Here is a 20,975-nt window from a genome sequence, read left to right on the forward strand (position 1 = left end):
GAAGTACAATTGGAAAAGTGAAAAAAAAAAGTAAGGTTTCCAAACACTGAAACTGGGAATAAGTTAATGAGTCATTTCTGAAATGCAAAAGCATTCCTTTTATTTTTTGACAAATATTCTCTTTAGGTTTGATTGTGATTTCTTTAAAAGGACAGATGAATGACTGAGTAAGTCAATATAGGCAGAGCTATGAGGAACAACATGGGAGCTTTATGGGAAATCTGATAGGCAGCAGAGAATGACACGCAACAGATGTACAGCGCTGTGTGCCGCACTTCGCTCAGACACAGACAGAGGGAGAGAGTGAAACGGGCAGAGAAAGAAAGGTAGATGGAGAGAAAAAGAGGTGAAGATAAGAGATGGTATCAAACAGAGGTTGGACGGAGGAGTGTGAATGTGGAGCAGGAGAGAAAAACAGAAACAGAGGAAGGAATAGTGGCAGAAGAACCGAATGAGGGAAAGAGACAGTGATGAGATCAGATGACAATCAAATCATGGAGTCTGTGGTGAAATATGTCAAATCTAAGCTGTCTCCCCCCTTGAGTCTGTCTGCCACTCCCTGAAGACAAGAAGAAGAGAGTAGGAGAAAAAAAAAAAAGGAGGTGAGAGAGCACTTACCTCTGCTTTGACTTCTTCCACCAGTCTCGTCTGTGACCACACGGCGCTCCTTTCGTACAGCCACTGAACGAACGACAGAGGAGACGGGAAAGCAGTGAGCCGGGGGCAAGTGATCAGGACAGAGTGGAATGCTTTGCAGAGGCAGAGAAAGAGAGAGAGAGAGAGAGAGAGAGAGAGAGAGAGAGAGAGAGAGAGAGAGAGGCAGGAAGGGGAGGTAGAGAGAAGAGAAGTGGGAGGAGAGGGAAGAGGAGGAGGAGGAGGTGGAAGCGCGATCACTTGTTCCTCTGACGGAAACTCGCGATTTGACTCCGGAGGATGAGAGAGAAAAGGAGAGAAAGAGTGGAGGAGAAGAGAGACGTGAGGAGAGGAGGAGGAGGAGGAGGAGGGAGAAAAATCTACTGAACAACTAGAAACCAAAGAACAGACAGTCACCTACACACACACACACACACACACACACACACACACACACACACACACACACACACACACACCTACACACAGAGAGCAGCTAGTAGGCACTAACTCTCTAACCTTATTAAGGCTTTCAGCAGAGCAAGAGCTCGAGTGATGTGAATCACATATCAGAGCGATGACGGGAGGGTTTTGTGTGTGTGTGTGTGTGTGTGTGTGTTTTTCATAATGTGTGTGTGTGTGAGTGTTGTGTATGTGTCAGCTAGGAGAAAGACAGGAGAGGATGCAAGCAACATGTTTGTAATGTCACACCACTCACTCACCCAAGTCACGCACATACATAAACAAAAACACAGGAGTGATCTACAAAGCTCACACACACACACACACACACACACACACGCAAACACACAAACACACACACACAGCAATTTAGCGTTACCATAGCCACACACACCAAGTTCAATACTGTAACTTCATGCCCAAGTTCTTCTTCTCTCTCTGTATTATAATACAGGTACTCCAGCAGAAATAACACACACACACACACACACACACACACACACACACACACACACACACACACACACACACACACACACACACACACACACACACACACACACACACACACACACACACACACACACACACACACACACACACACAGAGGTGTAGAGTGGGTTGTATAGAATGTAGTGAGTGTTGAAGCAGTAAATTGGCATTGTGTAACAGGATACCACACATAACTCTTTTGCTGCTTAGATCCCCGCTACCATTCCCTGAATAGCGAGGCTTTTGTCTCCCTCAAACTCTCTCTTCAGCCCGCGCCCCCGCCTGTGTAGTCTCTCTGGTGGATCAATATGAGATCAGGAGTTGCACCTCTCACTCATAAACACACATAAGAAGCAGATAAATCATTCGGGTTAAAGGAGTAATTTGTGACGTGTCTGAGTCAGGCGCTATATCACGCTGAGATCAATACCCAGTTTAGTCGGCGCTTATAACTCAATGCTTGATTTCTTTTAAAGCTAAATAAAACTACTTACTTAATTACTATTAGCTTTTTAAAAATCATCCTATAAATAAGTGGTCCCCAAAGTGGGGGTCGGGATCCGCAAGGGGTCACGAGATTCCTTCCAAAAAAATAAATACAAATTAAATAAATTTAAAAAATAAATATTTGACCCATTATGGTTAAAATAGATAAGTTAAAAAAAGTATCCAAATTTCAAATAGAATCACATTAAGTTAAATGAAAATTAAATGTTTGTGCAAAAATACTTAAAATATAAGTTTTACCATGACAACATTGATGTAGCTGTCTGCTGCTCTGTAGACATAAAGCTGCACACACACCTGTATGTGACTAATTATTTAGTTTTGTATAAACAATTGAAGCCCATGAGGAAATGTATCCTTCTTCTTTCTGTGAAAACAAGTCATTAACAGGTGCTTTGAGAGATCAAGGCTTCATAGTTTCCCCATCAGACCAGATTAATTTATTAATGTATTTCTCATATTTAGAAATAACAAAGCTTGTTTACTCATGATATACGGGGTCATTTTCTGGCGATCTAGAAGAGGAAACAATAGGCTGATCACTGCGATAGAGCAGCACCATGACGTGTAAGCTGCCCACACTAATGAGGTCAATTCAGCCTTGGTTTGTTAAAAAGAGTAAATTAAGTGTATGGATGCATTTCCACGTATGGCTTCTGTCACATTAAATAGTATAAATTTGGCCTTAACAAAATCAACTGTAGATTTCTAAAAAAAAAAGTAAAGCATCAGGATTCTTGTTGAACAATTCCATAAAGAAGAAGGATAGAGACTTAAAATTAGACCAAAAATTGGTGACCACTTTGTGGATTTTGAAGATTTTAATCTCCAATGCTGCAAACACAGCTGGGCTCCTCTATTCAAAAAGTATTGAGGTTTGACAGCCAGCCTGTTGATTTGACTAAGAGAGTTTGAGCTCCAGTAATTGGCACTTTAATCAGCCATTTTAGACTTGTTTCTACGCTGCTAGGGCTGAAAATGTGGGGGTTAATCTGTCTGGCTCTCTGAAGGATGCTCATTGTTTGTAAGAGACTTTGTTAACTGTACTGCTGTATAGTTTCTTCTGATTAAATAAATGTTCAATAAAAGACTCAGATATCAGGGGAAGTTCGAAGCCTAAAACTGGTAAATCAAAAGTAGTCTTTATTTTAACCAAGTATCTCAGCCGTGATCATTCATCCCAAAGGGAGCGCTTACTCATCTAAACACTGAGGTCTAAAATAGGCCGACAGTGGCCTTCCCATTTCACATCTCCTACTCCAGGATCACTGAATGTCATTGTTTATTATTAGGCCAGGCCATTTCCTGCCTTTCTCCAATTCACTCGCATTGTGTAGCGATAGATGGGCGGCAGAGAGAGAGAGCAAGAGAGGGAGGGAGAGAGAGAGAGAGAGACTTGAGAAATGTGTTTGTGTCTAGTATACATTATAGATAAGCACTTGCATTTGTAAAATGCTTCAATCGATCCGGCTGATCTTATTAGCAGGTGACTGGCACATTAAACATTCAAAAAAAGCCTCAGCAAGAACACTTTAGCCAAAGCCATCATCACCCAATCAGGTGTGAGAAAACAGCAGCCCCTCCACACAGCCCCCAGAGGCCCCTGAAAGGCTCCAGTTACATCATCACATAATCTGGAAGGTGAAGGTTCCCAGACAGCTTCACAAGCACTCACGCATTTAGGCATGCACATACACACGGTGGTAATTAAGATCAGTTACCATGGAGATGTGACAATTGAAGAAGCTGTAAAAGTGGATTGATTGTGCAAGTGGGGGTGTGTGTGTATCTAGTATCTATCTGGGGCTGTAGGTCTTTCTGGATTAAAGGGCACAGGCAGAGCCTTCACCTTGTCCAGATACAGTATCAGTCTGGCAGCAAAGGTGATGGTTAGGATTCAACAACAGTGCGATAGGATAAAACGTCACGATTCACTTTTTTCATTAAAACAAACAGTGATGCTGAGCAAAAGAATTACAAAGAAAGTGGATCACGTGACTCCAGTTCAGAGGTCTTCATACTGGCTCCCTGTCTGTCGGTTCATTTTAAAAAGACTGTTGGTTTGAAAAGCTCTGAATGCTTTAGGGCTAAATATCCATTAGTGATCTTCTGATTCATTCTGAAGCACCTAGAGCGCTCAGGTCGTCTGGGACAGGTCTGCTCTGTGTCCCCAGAGTCACAACCTAACATGAAGAGCAGAGATGCATACAGAACAAACTTCATGAAAACTGCAGGTCGCTGAAACATGTTTTTATAAATCTGCACTGACGACTCGCCTGCTCACAGCTGCCTTTTTTATTCAATTATTTTTATTAATTCATTTTAAAGCTCCTGTGAGGAGTCTTTAATTGGTTATGGAACAGACTGAAATTAACACAGCTGACTCTTTATGAGCTACAAAGACAAACCAGACCAGCAGCAACGAGGTTGGCACTTGGCACCCCATGTATAGTAGTTTTAAATGCTATACATTTTTGATCATCAAACGCTACTTAAACTATTTACAGGATAACATCAAAACAAGGCACCAAAACCGAGCTCACAGGAGCTTCAATAACTATATTTATTATAACTGTTTTTTTTAATCTTCTTTTGGATTTTTATTGGCACCTTTCAATAACCTTAAATACTCTCTTTTCATGTGTTTCTTTTACACAACATGTCATTATGTTTAAATCTCTTGTGTGAAGCATTTTGAACGGCCTTGTTGCTATATCTAAGTAAACTTGCCCTTGCCTCTTTTAGTAAATGTGATTTTATAATCGTTTTCCTCCAGTCGCTGTCAGGTTTTCTGTCTGTTATCAGGGAACGGCATCACTGTCTGGGAGTTTCAAAATGCCTTCTGGCAATAGTCACACCTCATTATAGATGTATAAATCGCCTTCGAATAAGTGGCAAAATATTCATTATGAGCGTCATTACACTGCTATTTACAGCTGTGAAATACAGAGACAAATTCTCCTTTAAACTCGGAGCGAAGCGTACGGCATACTCCACTTAAAAGCAAAAAAAAAAGCATTGTACATGAAATTTAATTAAACACTGCAGGTTTTTATACTGGATGTGAATACAATATCATAACCTTCATTGAGGTCTAGGTGAATATAATGATATTAAACACAGTGATTATTCACTTTTTATTTCAATTCCAGGTACCTACAGTGAGTAATATTATTAGCATGTGGCTTTCTAATCCAAAACAGAGCCAGTCAGATAGTTCAATGTTGTATTCTCATTAACAATAAGCGAGCTCTAAATGACGAGTGATTCACCACACACCACAAACGTCTCCTAAAGGCCATCTCTGAACATGTAATGACGTTTTGAAGAGATTGATGGTATTTATTTTGTAGCCTGTTTTGCCTTTATTGTTAGGACAGCCGAAGAGGAACATCATAATGTGTAGAGGAGAGGCCAGGAGTCCAGTGAGGACTATGATGTCTGCACGTAGCCCGCTCTACAAACTGAGCTAAACCAACACTCACAAGTGTAGATATTGAATTATTATATGGTACTTTTTCTGCATACTTTTTATTTGTGTTTGTTTCTTTTAGCTTTTGCCCTGACTGAAATGATAGGAAGAGCAAAAGAGAACTGAAGTAAAAGTGAAGTTGTGATCGACAAAAAGGGTGCAAAAACAACACCACAGATTTAAATGAATTTAAAATGACATGTGACACGTATAATTAGATTCAGTGTGCCGTGACCTACCAACATAAAATTCAAACATTATCCATAAAAAAGATGATATTTCCATGGTAGGTGTCTAGATATCTTAAGAGTGACTTCCTTGAGACAAATATGAACCTTCAGGGAAATGGGGACTGAACGATCTAATCGCCTCCATAATCTGAAACCAGTCTGGTGAGAACATGTCTGTGAAATTATCATTAGACGCATGTGTGCATGCATGCGCCATGTGCAAAAGGTCTGAATACACACTGCTTTGACTGTCGGCATACAAACTTCAATTCAACAGCCATGTGTCATCTTAATGCTTTACCTCAAACATTACTGATCTCATAGAAACTGTAGCAACATGAAACCAGTGAAAGAGGAGGTGAGAATTTTAAGTGCCAAAGTCTAAGTACATATTACTAAATCAATAGCACTGATAGCATTGTGTCTTTGATAAATGTGCATTTATATATATATTTTTTATATGATGAGTAAGGTAAATAAAAACAACATTTTCAAATTCTATATTTCAGTAAATATCAAGAAAGTGAGCCGGTCTCTTCATACCTTAGGAATTCCCGGTCGATCAAGCCAGTCTGCATAAACAGCAGTGAGGGTGAGGCCTTTTCTGCAACACAATGGCACAAGTGTTAGTATTATTCGTATTATTATAGCAATGACTCCTATTGCCCAAGACACCCAATGAAAACATGGCTCCAGGAAAATATTGTTCATGTCATGGTGGAGTAGAGCTTTAGGCCAACACCTTAAACAAAAAACTCAGGGGCACACCCGTTTTCCAATGCAAGGACAAGCAAACAGACATGTACAGACAATGAATTGGATTTATACAAATGCAAACAGTGTGTATATGTGTGTGAGAGTGCAGCTAACACACACACACACACACACATATACACACACTATATAAAGAGCACCTGTGCTTTAAGGAAAATTCCACACTTGTCTAGTCTGAGGCTGTTACTGTTTATTAATCTGTGATGATCGCCTGTAATGAAACGCTGTAATTTACGTTTCTGCGTTCCCATTTTCTCTCACCTGTGCTTTTCTATCCGGAGCTCGATTAGTGAAGTCACACATTTATAAAAAAAAAAAACTATAATTTAAAGACGTTGCTCCAATCAGAACATGCAGATAAGAAGATCTCAAGTGAATGCACATGTGCATCTTATTGCTTGTTACACAATACTTAAACATATTGTGTTTAAATGATGTCCCAGTAACAAACATGAACACAACCTCGTGCACTTTTAACAGCCACACACTCAGTCCTGCCCACCGAGAGTCACAAGTAGGTCAGTCAAATATTAAAGACCCAATTCCTGGAAGAACCAGCAAGACTTTCTAATTATAGAAAAAAAGTAATAAGTACTTTATTACAACTATATATTTCACATGGATATAGAGATGTCATTTTTGTGCTGTAATCATTGTAATATGTACGATCTGTGTGTTACATATATAATGTGCTCTTCAAATAAAATAGATTCTTTTAGCCAGTAAGAAAACCTTTTATTTTAACACCATCAGCAGCAGTGATAAGCTAAGCTTCAATGTTGGTTGCTCTGGCCCGATGCTCCAAACAGAGGCTGTGCTGAAAAGCTATCTTCTGCAGGTAATGTCCTCATCATTGATAAGTACCTGTTAGGCAACCCAAGTTCAACTTCAGCAATTTGCCATTTAAGGACATGTCACACTCAACTTGACAGGCTCTGCTCTTGGCTCAATTTGCATCCGTAACAATTTGATTCATCCACCTCTCCATGGCTTGAGCTGAAGGTCGATTTGAAGAGGCCAAATGTGTGAATGTCTGTGTCAGGTTTCATGAAAATCTGTTTAATATGAAGTTGAAATATATAACTTTGGAACAAAAGTGTCTAAAACTGAGTCTGAATACTGCCAGAGTGTTTAAAAATAGTTTTGAGGGACTTGCCTTTTTTTCCTGTTATAAAAAAAAGGTCAAGGCTGTGCTCCTTGCTTCCACACACTATTAAAGTCTAGAGCGTCATTTCCTATTGTATATGTGCTTGCAACTTTGGCAGGTGGAGAGTGGTCCTTCAGTAAATTGAAGCTCATAAAAAAATCTCTTTATAGTCTACAGTGCAATAGCAGAGGTATTACTCTACGTAAAGCACCAATTTGTACAGAAGGTGGACACTAAAAACTGTATCATTGAGCTCACCACATGGAAATTTCCACCCTTGGCATCCTGGCATGAGGAGGTGAATCAAAGACGGTATATATAGACTAAACATCTGCCGCGGCGCCGCCAGTGAGAAACCATACAGTGAGATTATTTGGGATTATGCTGGGATACTTTTCTTGTGTGGAAAACAAAAGGGTAATACAGCTAATACACCACACAACCTGTCAGATACTGTACCAAGATAAGACTAGATGGAAATAAGATTTATGTCTCACGAGAGCAGAGGAGACAAGTTATTTCATGTTGAGCGTGGTAACTGAATTTTGTTTCATTGGTTGTTCACCTTCAGGGTGATTAATGAGAAAATACTGTACAGTAAAGGAGTGCCTGTTTTGCCAGGAGAGTGGTTTCTTATTAACAAAAATCAATGAATGCATTGACTTTTTTAAACGCGTGTAAATCATTATCATGTTTAGTGTTATACTTGTGAAATTACTAATTTAGTCAAAGGAATAGGCAGGATATGCTACCTGCAAAACAAAACGGTGCCCTTGACCCTCAGCATTGTCTGAGTGTCTCTTCTCACTCCTCTAGCAGAGTGTTTACTGAAAGAGGCATCAAATCCAAATATTGACTGTCCCCAACTCCCTCTGTTTAATTCAATCAATCCCTGCTAGAGCGGCACCACACTCCACATGACCGACAAAAGGCAGAAGAAGGCCACATTCACAGAAAACAAACGGGCGCTGACTGAGGAAGAGAGAGAGGTGACAAAAGAAGAGAGAAAAAAGAGGAGGAAGTAAGAGACAGACATGGAGAGTGAGAGGGACAGATAGACAGGGAGAAGAAGAGGTTAATGAGGCAATCAGGAAAAATAGAGAGCTGAATGATTAAGCGAGTGCAGACAGGGAAAGAGAGAAAATGAGAGAGGAGGAGAGCAGGAGGAGCAGTTATCCTTTTACACTTCAATTAATATGAGAGGGGATGAGGCTGCTCTCTTAACAGGATTGGTGTTGGAAGCTTTTGCTGGCCATGTTTTCACAGCAGAAGCGTGTTAGTCAGAGGCTAAATCAACACGTACTCGTGTATTTGACGGAAAAAACGACTAAGTCACATCTGTTGAGAAAGAAAAACGCTAAGTTCAAGAAGAAAAATGATGAAAAGCATTTTTTTTTTTGGGGGGGGGGGGGAATTGGAAACCAGCCTACCAATACTTGAGCAGAAACCAAAGTGGTTTTAATGCATCAAAGTTTATTTTTCATTATTCATGAATCACATTGTAAGCATTGCTCATAACCACTTACATACCTCTCCATATCGGGAAAGGTAATCAGCAGCATTCGCAGGAAATCCTGGAGAAGAAAAGTTGTAAAAAACAAAAAAAGAGACAGAAATGGAGGCGTTAATAGAGGTGTGGGAGGAAGAAAAAAAACAGAGAGGGAAAGGCATACCTGATCTTTAGTCAGGCGTACAAGGTCAAACAGTGTTTATGTAGCATCCATTATTTAGTCAGAAGACTCGGCCTGCCACTGAAGAAACAGGAGCCAGGTGGAAAACATCACATGTCAAACACGAACACATACATGCTAACTTCCAGGTGTGATCACTCAGCTTCATGTCCACAGCAGAATAAACAGAAAAGGTGCTTAGCTGGTGTGCGGTGATCAATTTTAAGAGCATGTCAGAGAAGTTTCAACTGAATTAGGCTCAAATCAGCCTCCAATTAATTTATGGAAATAACAGCGTGCCTCAGAGACAGGTCATCAAAACAGTTCAAATCTGAGCTTAGATTTCATTATCGGCCCTCTCAGGAAGCTGCAAGTCAACAAGATTCTCTGTGAAGTTAATTTAATAATAATGAGTTTTTTTTATACTACGCACCACTCACCTGGGACAAAATGAGTTGCCCGTGGTATTTCTTCACAAATGACCTGAAAAAGTCAACGAATTGTTGCTCTCCCACTCGGCTGGCCAGGAACCTGAGAAGAAAGTAACCCTGGACAAAGGACAAGGCAAAGAGAGACAACAAACAACAACTGGGATCAATCAATCAATAGCAGCACAAAGAAGCATCGCAGAAGGGTTGTCAGGGTACCAGACTTTTAAACGTCAATACAACACTTGTAAAAATCAAAAGATACCAGCTAACCTGTCTCGATACCACACCAACAACAGAAGTGCGAAGCAGCATATATTTGCTTATTTCTTTTTTTTTTTTCATAACCAAACATGACAAGCAAACTCCTGCACTCTGTCTTAATTGCACAAAAAAAACACATTGTGCAACATTTTTGGTACCAAAACATTGCAAATGTATTTTCACAGTGCGAAGGCAGTGTCTCTTCAGCTGTCCCCAAAAATGTAGCAGTAGTAATTGCCACTCATAAACCGGATGAGTCCTCTGGTGAATTTAAATGCTCCGCTGGGGTTTCTAACTCGTGACAGCTTTGGGTTCAAAGTATGACTGAAGAGCTGTTGTTTTAGAAGTTTTGGTACTTTTTGATAATATCGGTCATTGCAATAGCAGAGGCTGTATCGTTTTAGAACACCTGGTATCAATAAGTAACAACCAATGATGACAACCTTACATTGAAGTAACCTCTACAATCATTAAAGGTGCTGTTGTCAGCAAAATGTACTCTAGAAGAAGAATAGGATTGCTTTTCTTAAGTTGGTTTTGTTCCTCGTTTACTTTTCCTTCTTTCTATTTCAACATCGTTGTCCTTTTCCTTTCTTGTTTTTCCCCCCATTTATCTCACCTTGAGGTAGTGGACTTGCATGAAGGCTTTGTCAGGGTTGAGGGCATGTTTAACCATGGAGGCGCCCGACTCACTGACCTGACCGGTGTTCTCTGTGTTGGGTCTGCAGGAGGACAAATAAAGCAAAGAAACGAAGAGACACAAAAGAAGGTAAGATAGGTAAGCCGTTAGTGGCCATGCATCCAGACATGTTCTCATGATGAGTAATTGACAGTTATCTTTTAAGTTGAAATGACAAAGCTGGATTTTTTCTCTATCACAGGAAAACAAAGTAAATAAAATGTAGGGATGCATGTCTGCTTAGGACTTCCATACATGGGTGCACACAGAGTTCTGTTCTGCACAGACAAAGAAAGAGAAGTAAAAAAGAGTTCAAACTGAGCTGGTTGGAGTTAAAAAAAAAAAAAAAAACTGAGAACAGAGTTTATTTTTTTTATCCCACTCTAACAGACATTTTAGTTTAGAAAACCACAATTTCTGCAGAGCAGAGCAGGAATACATTGTCAGCAACATTAAATCCAGCCACTCAGCCGATCCTCTCAATGGCGAACATGTTGCCAAGTTGCCATAGTAAGCCCGAGGCAGGCTTGAAATCAGGCTGCAGATTTATAATAGCGTGCTATACTGTTTATATGACCTCACAGTGCTGCGCTTTTACTTTACAACCCATGACTCATTGAGCGAACATATAACACTTCCACAAAAAAAAAAAACAACCCCCCCCCCCCCTTAGTCATCAGGCACAAAGGAGGCATGCTCTAGATTTCTCTTTTCCTGCCACACAGATACAAATCATCCCTTCAACCTCCATAAACACACAAACAAACACATAAAACCAATGAGAGGCAGACAAACACGGCGCTGACGTGGGATGCTGTGCAATGATAGTTTCAGTTAGCCTGTATTGATCAGGCTGAGCAGATTAACTCAGTGTGCCAATAGGAAGGTCTTGAAGGATCACCCTCCTGCCAAGTCGATACGCCAGGCGCCTGGCCCACCAATCAATACGCCCTTCATCACAGGCTAGCACTTTTCCACAGGGCCGCTTCCTGACAGGGCCAGACACACACACACACACTCACGCACATTAACACACAACAGAAGAGGGAGACCACAAACACACACACTCAAAAGCCTTTTTCACAGTGATTCATGTATGATTTAAAGTGTCAATGTGTAATTTTTCTAGTCAGGCTTCGGCCGTGAGCAACAAGTTAGTCAACGATTCGATCTATCGGAGTCTTTGTCCAGGAGAGAAGGAACAGGGGAGAGATGAAGCAGATTAGAGATACAGGAGAAGAAGAGGAGAGGGTGGCGGTGTGGGAAGAATTGCGGACAGGAGATAGACAGGAATGTTTTGTTTGCTCGGAGGACGGAGAAGGGAAGTCATCAGCTTCCTGGAATTTCTAAATTCGACTGGACACTTTCATCGTACGACCGAATGCGTTTCCTTCTTCAGTGCATGTGCATGTCATGTGAAAATGTCGATACCAAGTCTGTTTTTTTTGGATTATTTCAGTAGGGAAGCTTCGTGTTTGTAAATGAACGCTGCACGTCAAAATTTAGAGGTAGGAGTAACAGTAAAATCTATTTGCTAAACATTAGGGGGCTAGTGGCTGAAGCTGCATTATGAAATACATTGGTCTCCTGCCCGTGGTGCCCATGTCTGTCTGTTACTGCAGATAACATTAAATAGACTATTTTTAAGACAGCAGGACGTGCTGTATCTCCGGGAAATTCTGTCTGTCTGTGTGTGTGTGTGTGTGTGTGTGTGTGTGTGTGTGTGTGTGTGTGTGTGTGTGTGTGTGTGTGTGTGTGTGTGTGTGTGTCTGTGTGTGTGTGTGTGTGTGTGTGAGACAGAGAAGTACAGAGAGAGAAAAGGGACTGGGGCAAGACACAAAAACAATGACAGAACATGCATTTCCAGAAGAGAAAAAAGTGCATGTATCATGCGTCAGAGATACCGGCGGCAAAGCACAGCGAGGAAAAATGTTGATTCATCAGTGCCATGTTAGACAAAGGAACTCCACCCTTCCCACTGTCCAGAGAAAGGGATGTATGGATGTGTAAATCCTCGTCTTTCGCCGTCTCTCTTTGTCAGAGATGATTAACTACAGCTTTAAGAGGAATCGCTGCTCGCTGCCTTGGAGAATCACACAATAGCTCAATGTATTGCAGAATAAATGGTGCTCTTATCTGACTCGTAGGGCCATGTGTGAGGGGTGTTTGTCTGTGCGTGCACGTGTGTGTGTGTGTGTGTGTGTGTGTGTGTGTGTGTGTGTGTGTGTGTGTGTGTGTGTAGCCATGCATACACCTGGGTGTGTCTGAGATTGAGAGAGAAAGAAAAAAGAACGGGAGGAAATCAGGAGCTATTACTGACAGAGCTTAATGTGAAACTTACACACACACACGCACGCACACACACACACACACACACACACACACACACACACACACGCGCGCAGGGACGCAGAGGTTTATAGCTTCGTGAGCCATATCCTGACAAATTACACTGGGTTGACTGTGGAAACCGGATAAGGTAGTGCAGCACTCCCAGCAGCCCAGTGAATCAGCAGGGAGAATGGCGTCTGGTCCATGCTGCCCTAAATATAACTCATCTGAATTGGTCTGATAAACGCTGGCCACCAGGGCCCCTGCTGGATCACGAGGGGGGGGGGTAGATTGTGACCCACTGAACTTGGCAAACACAATCTGCCATTTACCCTTTTTACGGGGTGTGTGTGTGTGTGTGTGTGTGTGTGTGTGTGTTTTTGTTTGTTTACTGGTGAGGTTTTGCATATCTCTCGGAACATCCCGTTTGTTGCTCTCTTCTTTCCCCTTCACAAAGTCCTCTCTAACATCTCTCTGTGCATTGTGACAACCAGTTCATGTTGATTTATACCATGTTTTTAACCCGCAGTTATAATGGGAAACAGTGGAGCCACATCAGGATTTGGATGTGCATGCAGTCTAGCCCACACCAGAAATTGGAATAGCAGTCAAACTATGACTGAAGTCTGGAGGATATGGTTGCAATGAACTTCACAAAAATACATTTTTTATTACATTTGAACATTTCTGCATCCAATAAAAAGCACTTCTGGTGTCTGTTGTTTAGAAATATATGTAAATGATCATGTAAATAGTTCAAAACATGGGGAAAAATATGTTTTCCTTGACTTTACTAATCCAGTTGACCTGCTCACAATAAGACTCTCTCAGTTACAAAGCAATACTTCATAACTACAGAATCATGCAGACCCTTTCGGTGACTCTGAAAAATATACAGAAATGACAAAACCCTTAAACTACTTCACATATATTTGCTGTATGATCATGACATGACTCAACTTTTACTAGGATCGGCTAAACCAAGACCACAGAATCCTCTCCTTTAACTGTCTTTGATTGGAAGGTTTTTATGAATTATTTTATGATCAGCTATTTGTATTTGTCTTTCTTCTGTGTTGATTTAATCCACTTTCATTTTATAATTCCACATCATATTTGAAGCACAAAAATCCTATATAAAATGTATTTGAACTATTATTATTATTATATTTATTATTGATTCTGAATATAATAATCAGGCAAAGACCAGCAGGTGAATCTGTGTCTGTCAGGAAGATAAGAGTCAAAGAGGATTTTTTGGCACAACTTCACCAACTACTAAGATGCATGAAAAGTGAAAGACTTGAAGAGGTCAACAAGCTCCAGTAACACTAGTCTAAGATCAACTTTATCAACATATTAGACCGATGCCTTTTGGCTTGTGGCCTTCATCAGGGTCAGCTTTTGACCTCAGGAAGATAAGACTCAAAAGTCTGGGACTTCAGAGTGTTAACACATTGAAATATGACGTCACCATTACACATTTGCGGTTATTTATATTTTGTATTTGATTTTTTCTTTTTTGCTTAATGTCATATTTCTGTGTTTATTTTGGATCTTTCCATTAAAATTGTATTTAATATTGTCATATTTAATCTTCTCTGTAATTGTAAATGGTTAGTTTTAGTGATTTTCTTTTTCTATTTGATACTCTGGATGTCTTTTGTGAAGCACTTTGCATGTCATTGTTGCTAAAATGTGCTCTATAAATAAACTTCACTTCACTTCATTATAATTATTCTCATCATACGATTACTGATGCTTTATAATGTAGTCTTTTCATTTGCATATTAAACGCTACACCAGACTCACAGACTGTGTTCATTCATCCATTACTTTAATGTATGTAACAGGGTTCATTTATGCTTCAGCATGGGCTAACATTGCCGTCAAGAGATGTGAGGATTAGAAATGACTTTAACTTGCGTGCCATTCTTCAATACCATGAGTCAAACAAGTATACATCCCTGAGTACAAGCATGACGTCTCTGTGTATGTGTGTGTGCATGTTTTGTTTGCATTTTTCAGATGCTAGTTCTCTGTTGTTGATTTAACCCCGTCAGGTGCAGAGAAACCTAATCCTGATCCTCCAAACCGCCCTGTGTCTGCCTCATAGGGGAACACCCTCATACACTTCCAGACAGAGACGGTTCTCAAGTTCATGTTTAACCCTTTCACTCACTCACTCACTCACTCACTCACTGCTCTCCATCTCAGAAAATCTCATGCATCACAGAAGTGCAAAATCCGCATTAGTTTCAATTTGAAACTTTAGAATTAACAAAATATTCTGTAGGTTTTAAACAGGAAACAGTTACATATCGATGAACAAAGTCAACCATGAAGTATTCAAACTCTTTTAACTGATGAGTACACATCACCTTTTTTTTTTCCAATTAGTGAGATCTCATAAACACAGCTTGCACTAATGAAAAGAGCCTGAACTGATTTGACTTCTGAAAACAATCCTAACTGTTTCAATTGTGAGATGACATGCATTATTAGTTAGGCGACGTAGAGAGAAGTTAGTGCCAAGCAGAAGAGCCGTGAAATCAATAGCTTAACGATTTGCTGTCATGTTCTTACAAGCGTGAATGCCAATAGCACATAATGCTACAAGTGCTAACCGCAGTTAAGGAGGGAGTATATCAATGTTACAATCCTTACAAAATGTTAACATTTCTCCTCTTAAATGGTTAACTCCAGGCGTGGGTTTTACACCTTTAATCCCTCAATGACACGGTGCTTCCACCCTGGATAAAACAAACAGGGTGTGGGTGCTACATTGTCAGTATCAGATGAAGACTTTGTGTGTTTGTGCGCGCTCTCTGTTTGTGCCTGTGTGCAGAGCTTTTCTCAGACATGACAGCACAGTGCATCGGGATACACTCGCCACACCTGCCACACCTGCACTCTTGGAATGTATAACCCTGAAGCTCACGTGTGCATCTGCACGTGCAGACACAATCAAAACTGAACATACCTTCTCCTACCTTAAAAACATCCTTTTTAAACATGTTCCTCTCTGCCTTGACATTTGTTGCACTATATCCTCTTGTGTATGACTAGACTTCATTGCGGTGTGCTTGTGGTTACTTTACAGGTAAATCAAATGTTTTGTGGTTAACCGTTGGCTTTTTTAACAGCTATGAGTCACTACCTAGGAGTCATCTTTTTGTGCAGTTGTGTGCTTTAGGTGTGGCATTGCTTGATCTGCAATAGATCATCAATTGCCTTGAATTGGTGACTTTTTCTTTTCTAATGTCTATCTTGAACTTACAATGAGATATTGTATATGAAACAATGTGCAGGAACAATGCAAACAACAGAAACATGGAACATACTGTAATTCTTGCCCATATCAGAGACGGCACAAGCTTCAGTATGATTTTAAGATCCACCTCTGCCAGGGATAAATGAGCTTTTTTAACCACATTTAACAAAAAATAAAAAAAAATAAAAAATACATTTGCATACACTCCATGAAAGTCACAGCGACACTCAACACATTTGGTGTAAAAGTGGTCCTAATGTAGACGTTAACAGGGATTATTATGAAAATACTATCTGCAAAAAAGCCAATCAGAATATTAAGAATGGAACTCTGCAGACGAGACCAAAGAGACGTGTAGCTCAGAGAAGAATTATCTACACTTTAAAATAGTGTGTTACTAAAGTATCCTAGGCATTGATACTGATACAGTAGTCATTGGTAGATCAGTGATGCCTTCTCTGTGTTGGGCTTAAAGGGGTGTGAGTCTCTCCTTTACAAGAAGTTACAATTCAAATCTGGATTCACAGACTACGATGAGATTAATTTACGATTCATTCAAATACAGAAGAAGTCGGTCTGATGCAAATTGATTAAAGTATCCTGAGTTTTTTTTTTCTTTCTTTTTTTCTTTAGGTTTCTATTTGCCTCCTTTGGACAGGACAGCTGAAGAGAGAGAGGAAATGTTGGGAGGAGAGAGTAAGGGACAACACAGCCCACAGCCAATAGCTTCTGCACCGGAAATCTGAAATCTGGCCATGGACCTGTTGGTGTCATATTTATACCGATCCATGGCTCTGCGGAACAATGCACTCAGATCATCAACATTAAGACTGGTTACTGATTTAGATTGGTTTAGCTAAAGTAAGCCTCTATTAATATTTAGTGATGAAGGTATTATTGGGAAAGGAAAATTCAGCATTTGGGGTCAACTTCGTGTCAGTTAATGTGTTCTGGTTTTTAAACATGCTGCTGTTTCACCATTCACAAGGAGACACTTTCTCCATAGAGGCAGCAGCGGAGGATGAATTAAGGCAGATATGCTTGACCAAAAAACACACACACACACCTGAGGATTTGAAGTGCCTCCTCTGAGTTCTGCAGCTCATCAGAGAGTCGTCTCCATCTCAGCAGTGCCTTCAGGTCAGACTGCTCTGCTGCCTCTTGAATGGAGAGCTGGAGAGAGAGAGCGAGAGAGAGAGAGAGAGAGAGAGAGGTTGTTGGGTAAAATATTTGGGTAGATCAAAGAAAACAGAGAAGGAAAAGTTAAAAAGGTTTCATCAGCAAAAATGGAAAGAAACAGCTCAAATAAAAAGTCAAACTCTGCACACATGAGAGTAGTGGCACTGTCTGTATCCGTCACTGTGTCTTATTGACTTTTCCTTACAATGACAGGCCGGCTTAGATCAGTTTATATTAGAGCCAAGCTTGTGTCATAAAGTCGACATGATGCAACGGCGCAGACACAAGAAAAAACATTTGTGTGACTTAAGATGGTGTGGGAAAGCAAGTAGGAGGATTAGATCTGTATAGATGTCAACTCCCTCATTAAAGCTGAAATTAGTGTTGCAAGCAAAGGATTCATGCCAATAACTACACCCTTTTTCTTTGTCTTGTTTTTTTAAATCAGATTTTTTCCCCCTGCAGGTATGCCTCATTGCGAGATCTTACTTTAAGTACATCTGGAGCTCTCTCTGATCTATTATGTACTTCTTTAAGCTTTCACTTGTTTAAGGTCGAGAAGGTGGCAGCACATTTTTACAACTAATGTGGTTCAGCCTAGTCTACTTTCTTCTTAGTAAGTCAGCTTTGTTTAAAGGTTAACCCAGGTACTTCTTTCTTTCCCTCCGTTTGGCCAACTCTTCAAAAGTAGTTTTTTCTTTTCTTTGGGGCTTCATTGCTTTGAAACTTGAATTGGTGTCTTTACAGACTATTTCCTTGTTTGCTTTGTGTATGGTTTAATGAGACTAAAGAAATAGCCAAGTCTACTTTAAATGGATTCCAACCAGAACAATAACATCTGAAAATCCTGGCAACAACCTGAAGCAGTACAGGAAAAAAAAACATCTTTCAGGCACTTAAAGAATATGTCTCACTACAGGCGCACATTCAAAATATAACTGCCAAGTTGAATGATTTTGATAAAACAGATCTGTCAATGTTATGTTTGATTTTTTTGTTGTTGAATTCAATGTGTCAGAGCAATTTATATACAACTTTGTTTCAATTCACCAGCTCACCGTCTGCATCACAAAGTCCCCTGCCTCTGAAATATTCCTACACATGGGTACGAGTTTGTTTACCGGTGCCCACATTCCCCTGTCAAGTTTGTTATTTGAGACCACAAACTTTGCAGTGGAAGTGGCAGACGCCAGTTTCAGGCCCAGTATTGTACATTGGCGATGTTTATAAGGGAGCCAGTGATTTCCTTGACCCATTTCTTAGGGTATCCACATTTTTAAAACTCCAAATCAGGAGACTTGCACTTCACCGCAGTATCGATGCCACAGCTCGGTGACCTGCACTGGTCACTCAAGGTGGTAGGTAAAGTTTCCCCCCGTGAGCAGGCTGCTTAGTTGTCAGCAGCGTTTGCCTCACTGAAGTGGGTTGAAACAGTGCTACGTCCAGCCTGCGCCAGATGTTTGTGTTAGATAGTTTTAATATGGCTTTGTATTAACACGACTGAAAATGGATACTTGCAATGTGCGCAAAACACAGCATACTCATTGGCTAGTGCTTAATGAATGAAGCTGTAACTCTCCTGGAGCTCTTTGAAAAAACGCATGACAGCTAGCCTACCTGTCGTTACGCAGCAAGTTCATGTTTATATGATTAGCTGGCTAGCTAAGCAACAGCCGAAACCCCGAGATTGACTGACACATGTACAGACGAATCAGTGTTGAACTTCGACTCGTGGCGCATTAGTGATGTTTGCCAAGGCAACAGCTTTGGCAACGGCATCGATTGACATATACAGTATATAAACAAATCAGTGTTGTAAGCATGGCGTACTGTTTTGGTATTTCAATGGGTTAAAATCGAGACAAGGACTTGGGACATATTAGTGTTTTATAGATATTTGTGGGGACACAGAGCTTGAAACGGGACGGTCCCGCGGTCAAATCAGGACGGATAGTCACCCTAACATTTCTATTTCAAGGTTACTTCTTCAAAATAGCTCAAATAAATTCACAAATTACTAAGCTGTTGTATTTACATGTAAAAGCTCATGTTATAGCATTGATTTATCTCTGGTAAACAGTTTTAACACGTCATTTTCATTAAAAAGCTGTATCCTCAACCCTCAGGCAGCGATTATACTGAACTTGTTGTGCGTGAGCCCAGATTATGTCCTCCAGGTAGGTGGCAAAGCCCTCACTGATCCATTCCTCAGTCCAGTCTCTGGCTCCAATAACCAAACCAAACCAGGAATGAGCAATCTCGTGGCAGATCCTGGACCCACACAGAGAGAGGCTGTTGGCTCCAGAACCAGAACTCCCTGTGCCCAATACACTCTGGGATAGGAAAATGATATGCGGGCTGTGGAGAGAGAAAAAAAAAACAGAAATAAAGAATGAACAACGGGAACAAAAACACATACAATTGTTAAAACTGAGGGAATGAATGAGAAATAAGTTGGGGATAAAAAGGATCAGAATACAGGATGAAAATGCTTTTATACTCGGGAAGGTTCAGGATGTCAAATCAATCAATCAATCAATATTTATTTGTATAGCGTCAACTCATAACAAGTGTTATCTCGAGACACTTCACAAAAAGCAGGTACAAGACCTTACTTATTGCTATGTTACAAAGATCCGGCAGATCCATCATGAGCACTTTAGCAAAGCAGCAAAAGTTGGTAAGAAAAAAACTGCCTTCTTAAAAGGAAGAAATCTTCAGCCGGATCCCCAGGCCTAGACTGTGCCTGTCAAAGACAAGAAAGTAAACTCAATGGAAATTACCATTGACCAAAAAAAGTGAAGTGATGAAGATTTACTACCACTGTCTAAAAAGTTCAAAGCGTGACTAAGGCCATGTTCCACACCTATGATTAGAGGAAAATGAAGCCTGATCACGCCACACAAGAAGAACAAACTTGTGTCAACTAATGAGCACAAGAGTCACTTACTGCCCATCCCTTCCTACATTTTATAAATTATGTCAAGAATCGGGCCGCTTAGTCATCAAGTGTTCATGCGAACCAAACTGCCCTGTGCAAACATTAAGCAAGACACATCATGCTGGGTAAAAACGAGTTAAAATTTAAGTGCCTTGCTGTTGTTATAGCTAAATAAATAAAGGTCAAATGAATAGTTTCCACTCCACCTCTTTCACTTTGTTTCTACAGACGACTTCAAGGCAACACAGAAGACTTTTTGTAATTAGAGATTTCTTTTTTCTTACTATACAAGATAATTATGAAACCAAAATCTTTAATCTTTAAAGATCTTAATAGAGATGAAAAGAAAATAATTGAAGACAAAGCTTGAATAATGGTTATATTTAAAAAAAAAAAACTACAAGCATCTGTTTAAACTCGATAGCCATGACTGATTTATTGAGCAATTATGTTAATTGGGATTTACCTCCCACACTTCACACAAGGAAATTA

At 40.2% G+C, this 20,975-nt stretch overlaps 1 protein-coding gene across 2 annotated transcripts in view; it reads right to left on the minus strand.

Moving 5' to 3' along the window:
* The window catches only part of aopep (aminopeptidase O (putative)), an 83,534-nt gene that overhangs the window by 38,046 nt on the left and 24,513 nt on the right, over positions 1-20,975 (minus strand). For both annotated transcript variants that reach the window (XM_065950070.1, XM_065950064.1), the window contains exons 6-12: positions 19,687-19,900; positions 17,430-17,536; positions 10,699-10,801; positions 9,828-9,935; positions 9,248-9,291; positions 6,340-6,400; positions 619-681 (exon numbers count right to left, since the gene is read on the minus strand). In XM_065950070.1, coding sequence (XP_065806142.1) covers positions 619-681; positions 6,340-6,400; positions 9,248-9,291; positions 9,828-9,935; positions 10,699-10,801; positions 17,430-17,536; positions 19,687-19,900 — 700 coding nt within the window. The remainder of the gene's footprint in view (positions 1-618; positions 682-6,339; positions 6,401-9,247; positions 9,292-9,827; positions 9,936-10,698; positions 10,802-17,429; positions 17,537-19,686; positions 19,901-20,975) is intronic.

Source organism: Labrus bergylta, chromosome 2, assembly GCF_963930695.1.
Source record: "Labrus bergylta chromosome 2, fLabBer1.1, whole genome shotgun sequence".
In the NCBI taxonomy this organism is placed as follows: Eukaryota; Metazoa; Chordata; class Actinopteri; order Labriformes; family Labridae; genus Labrus; species Labrus bergylta.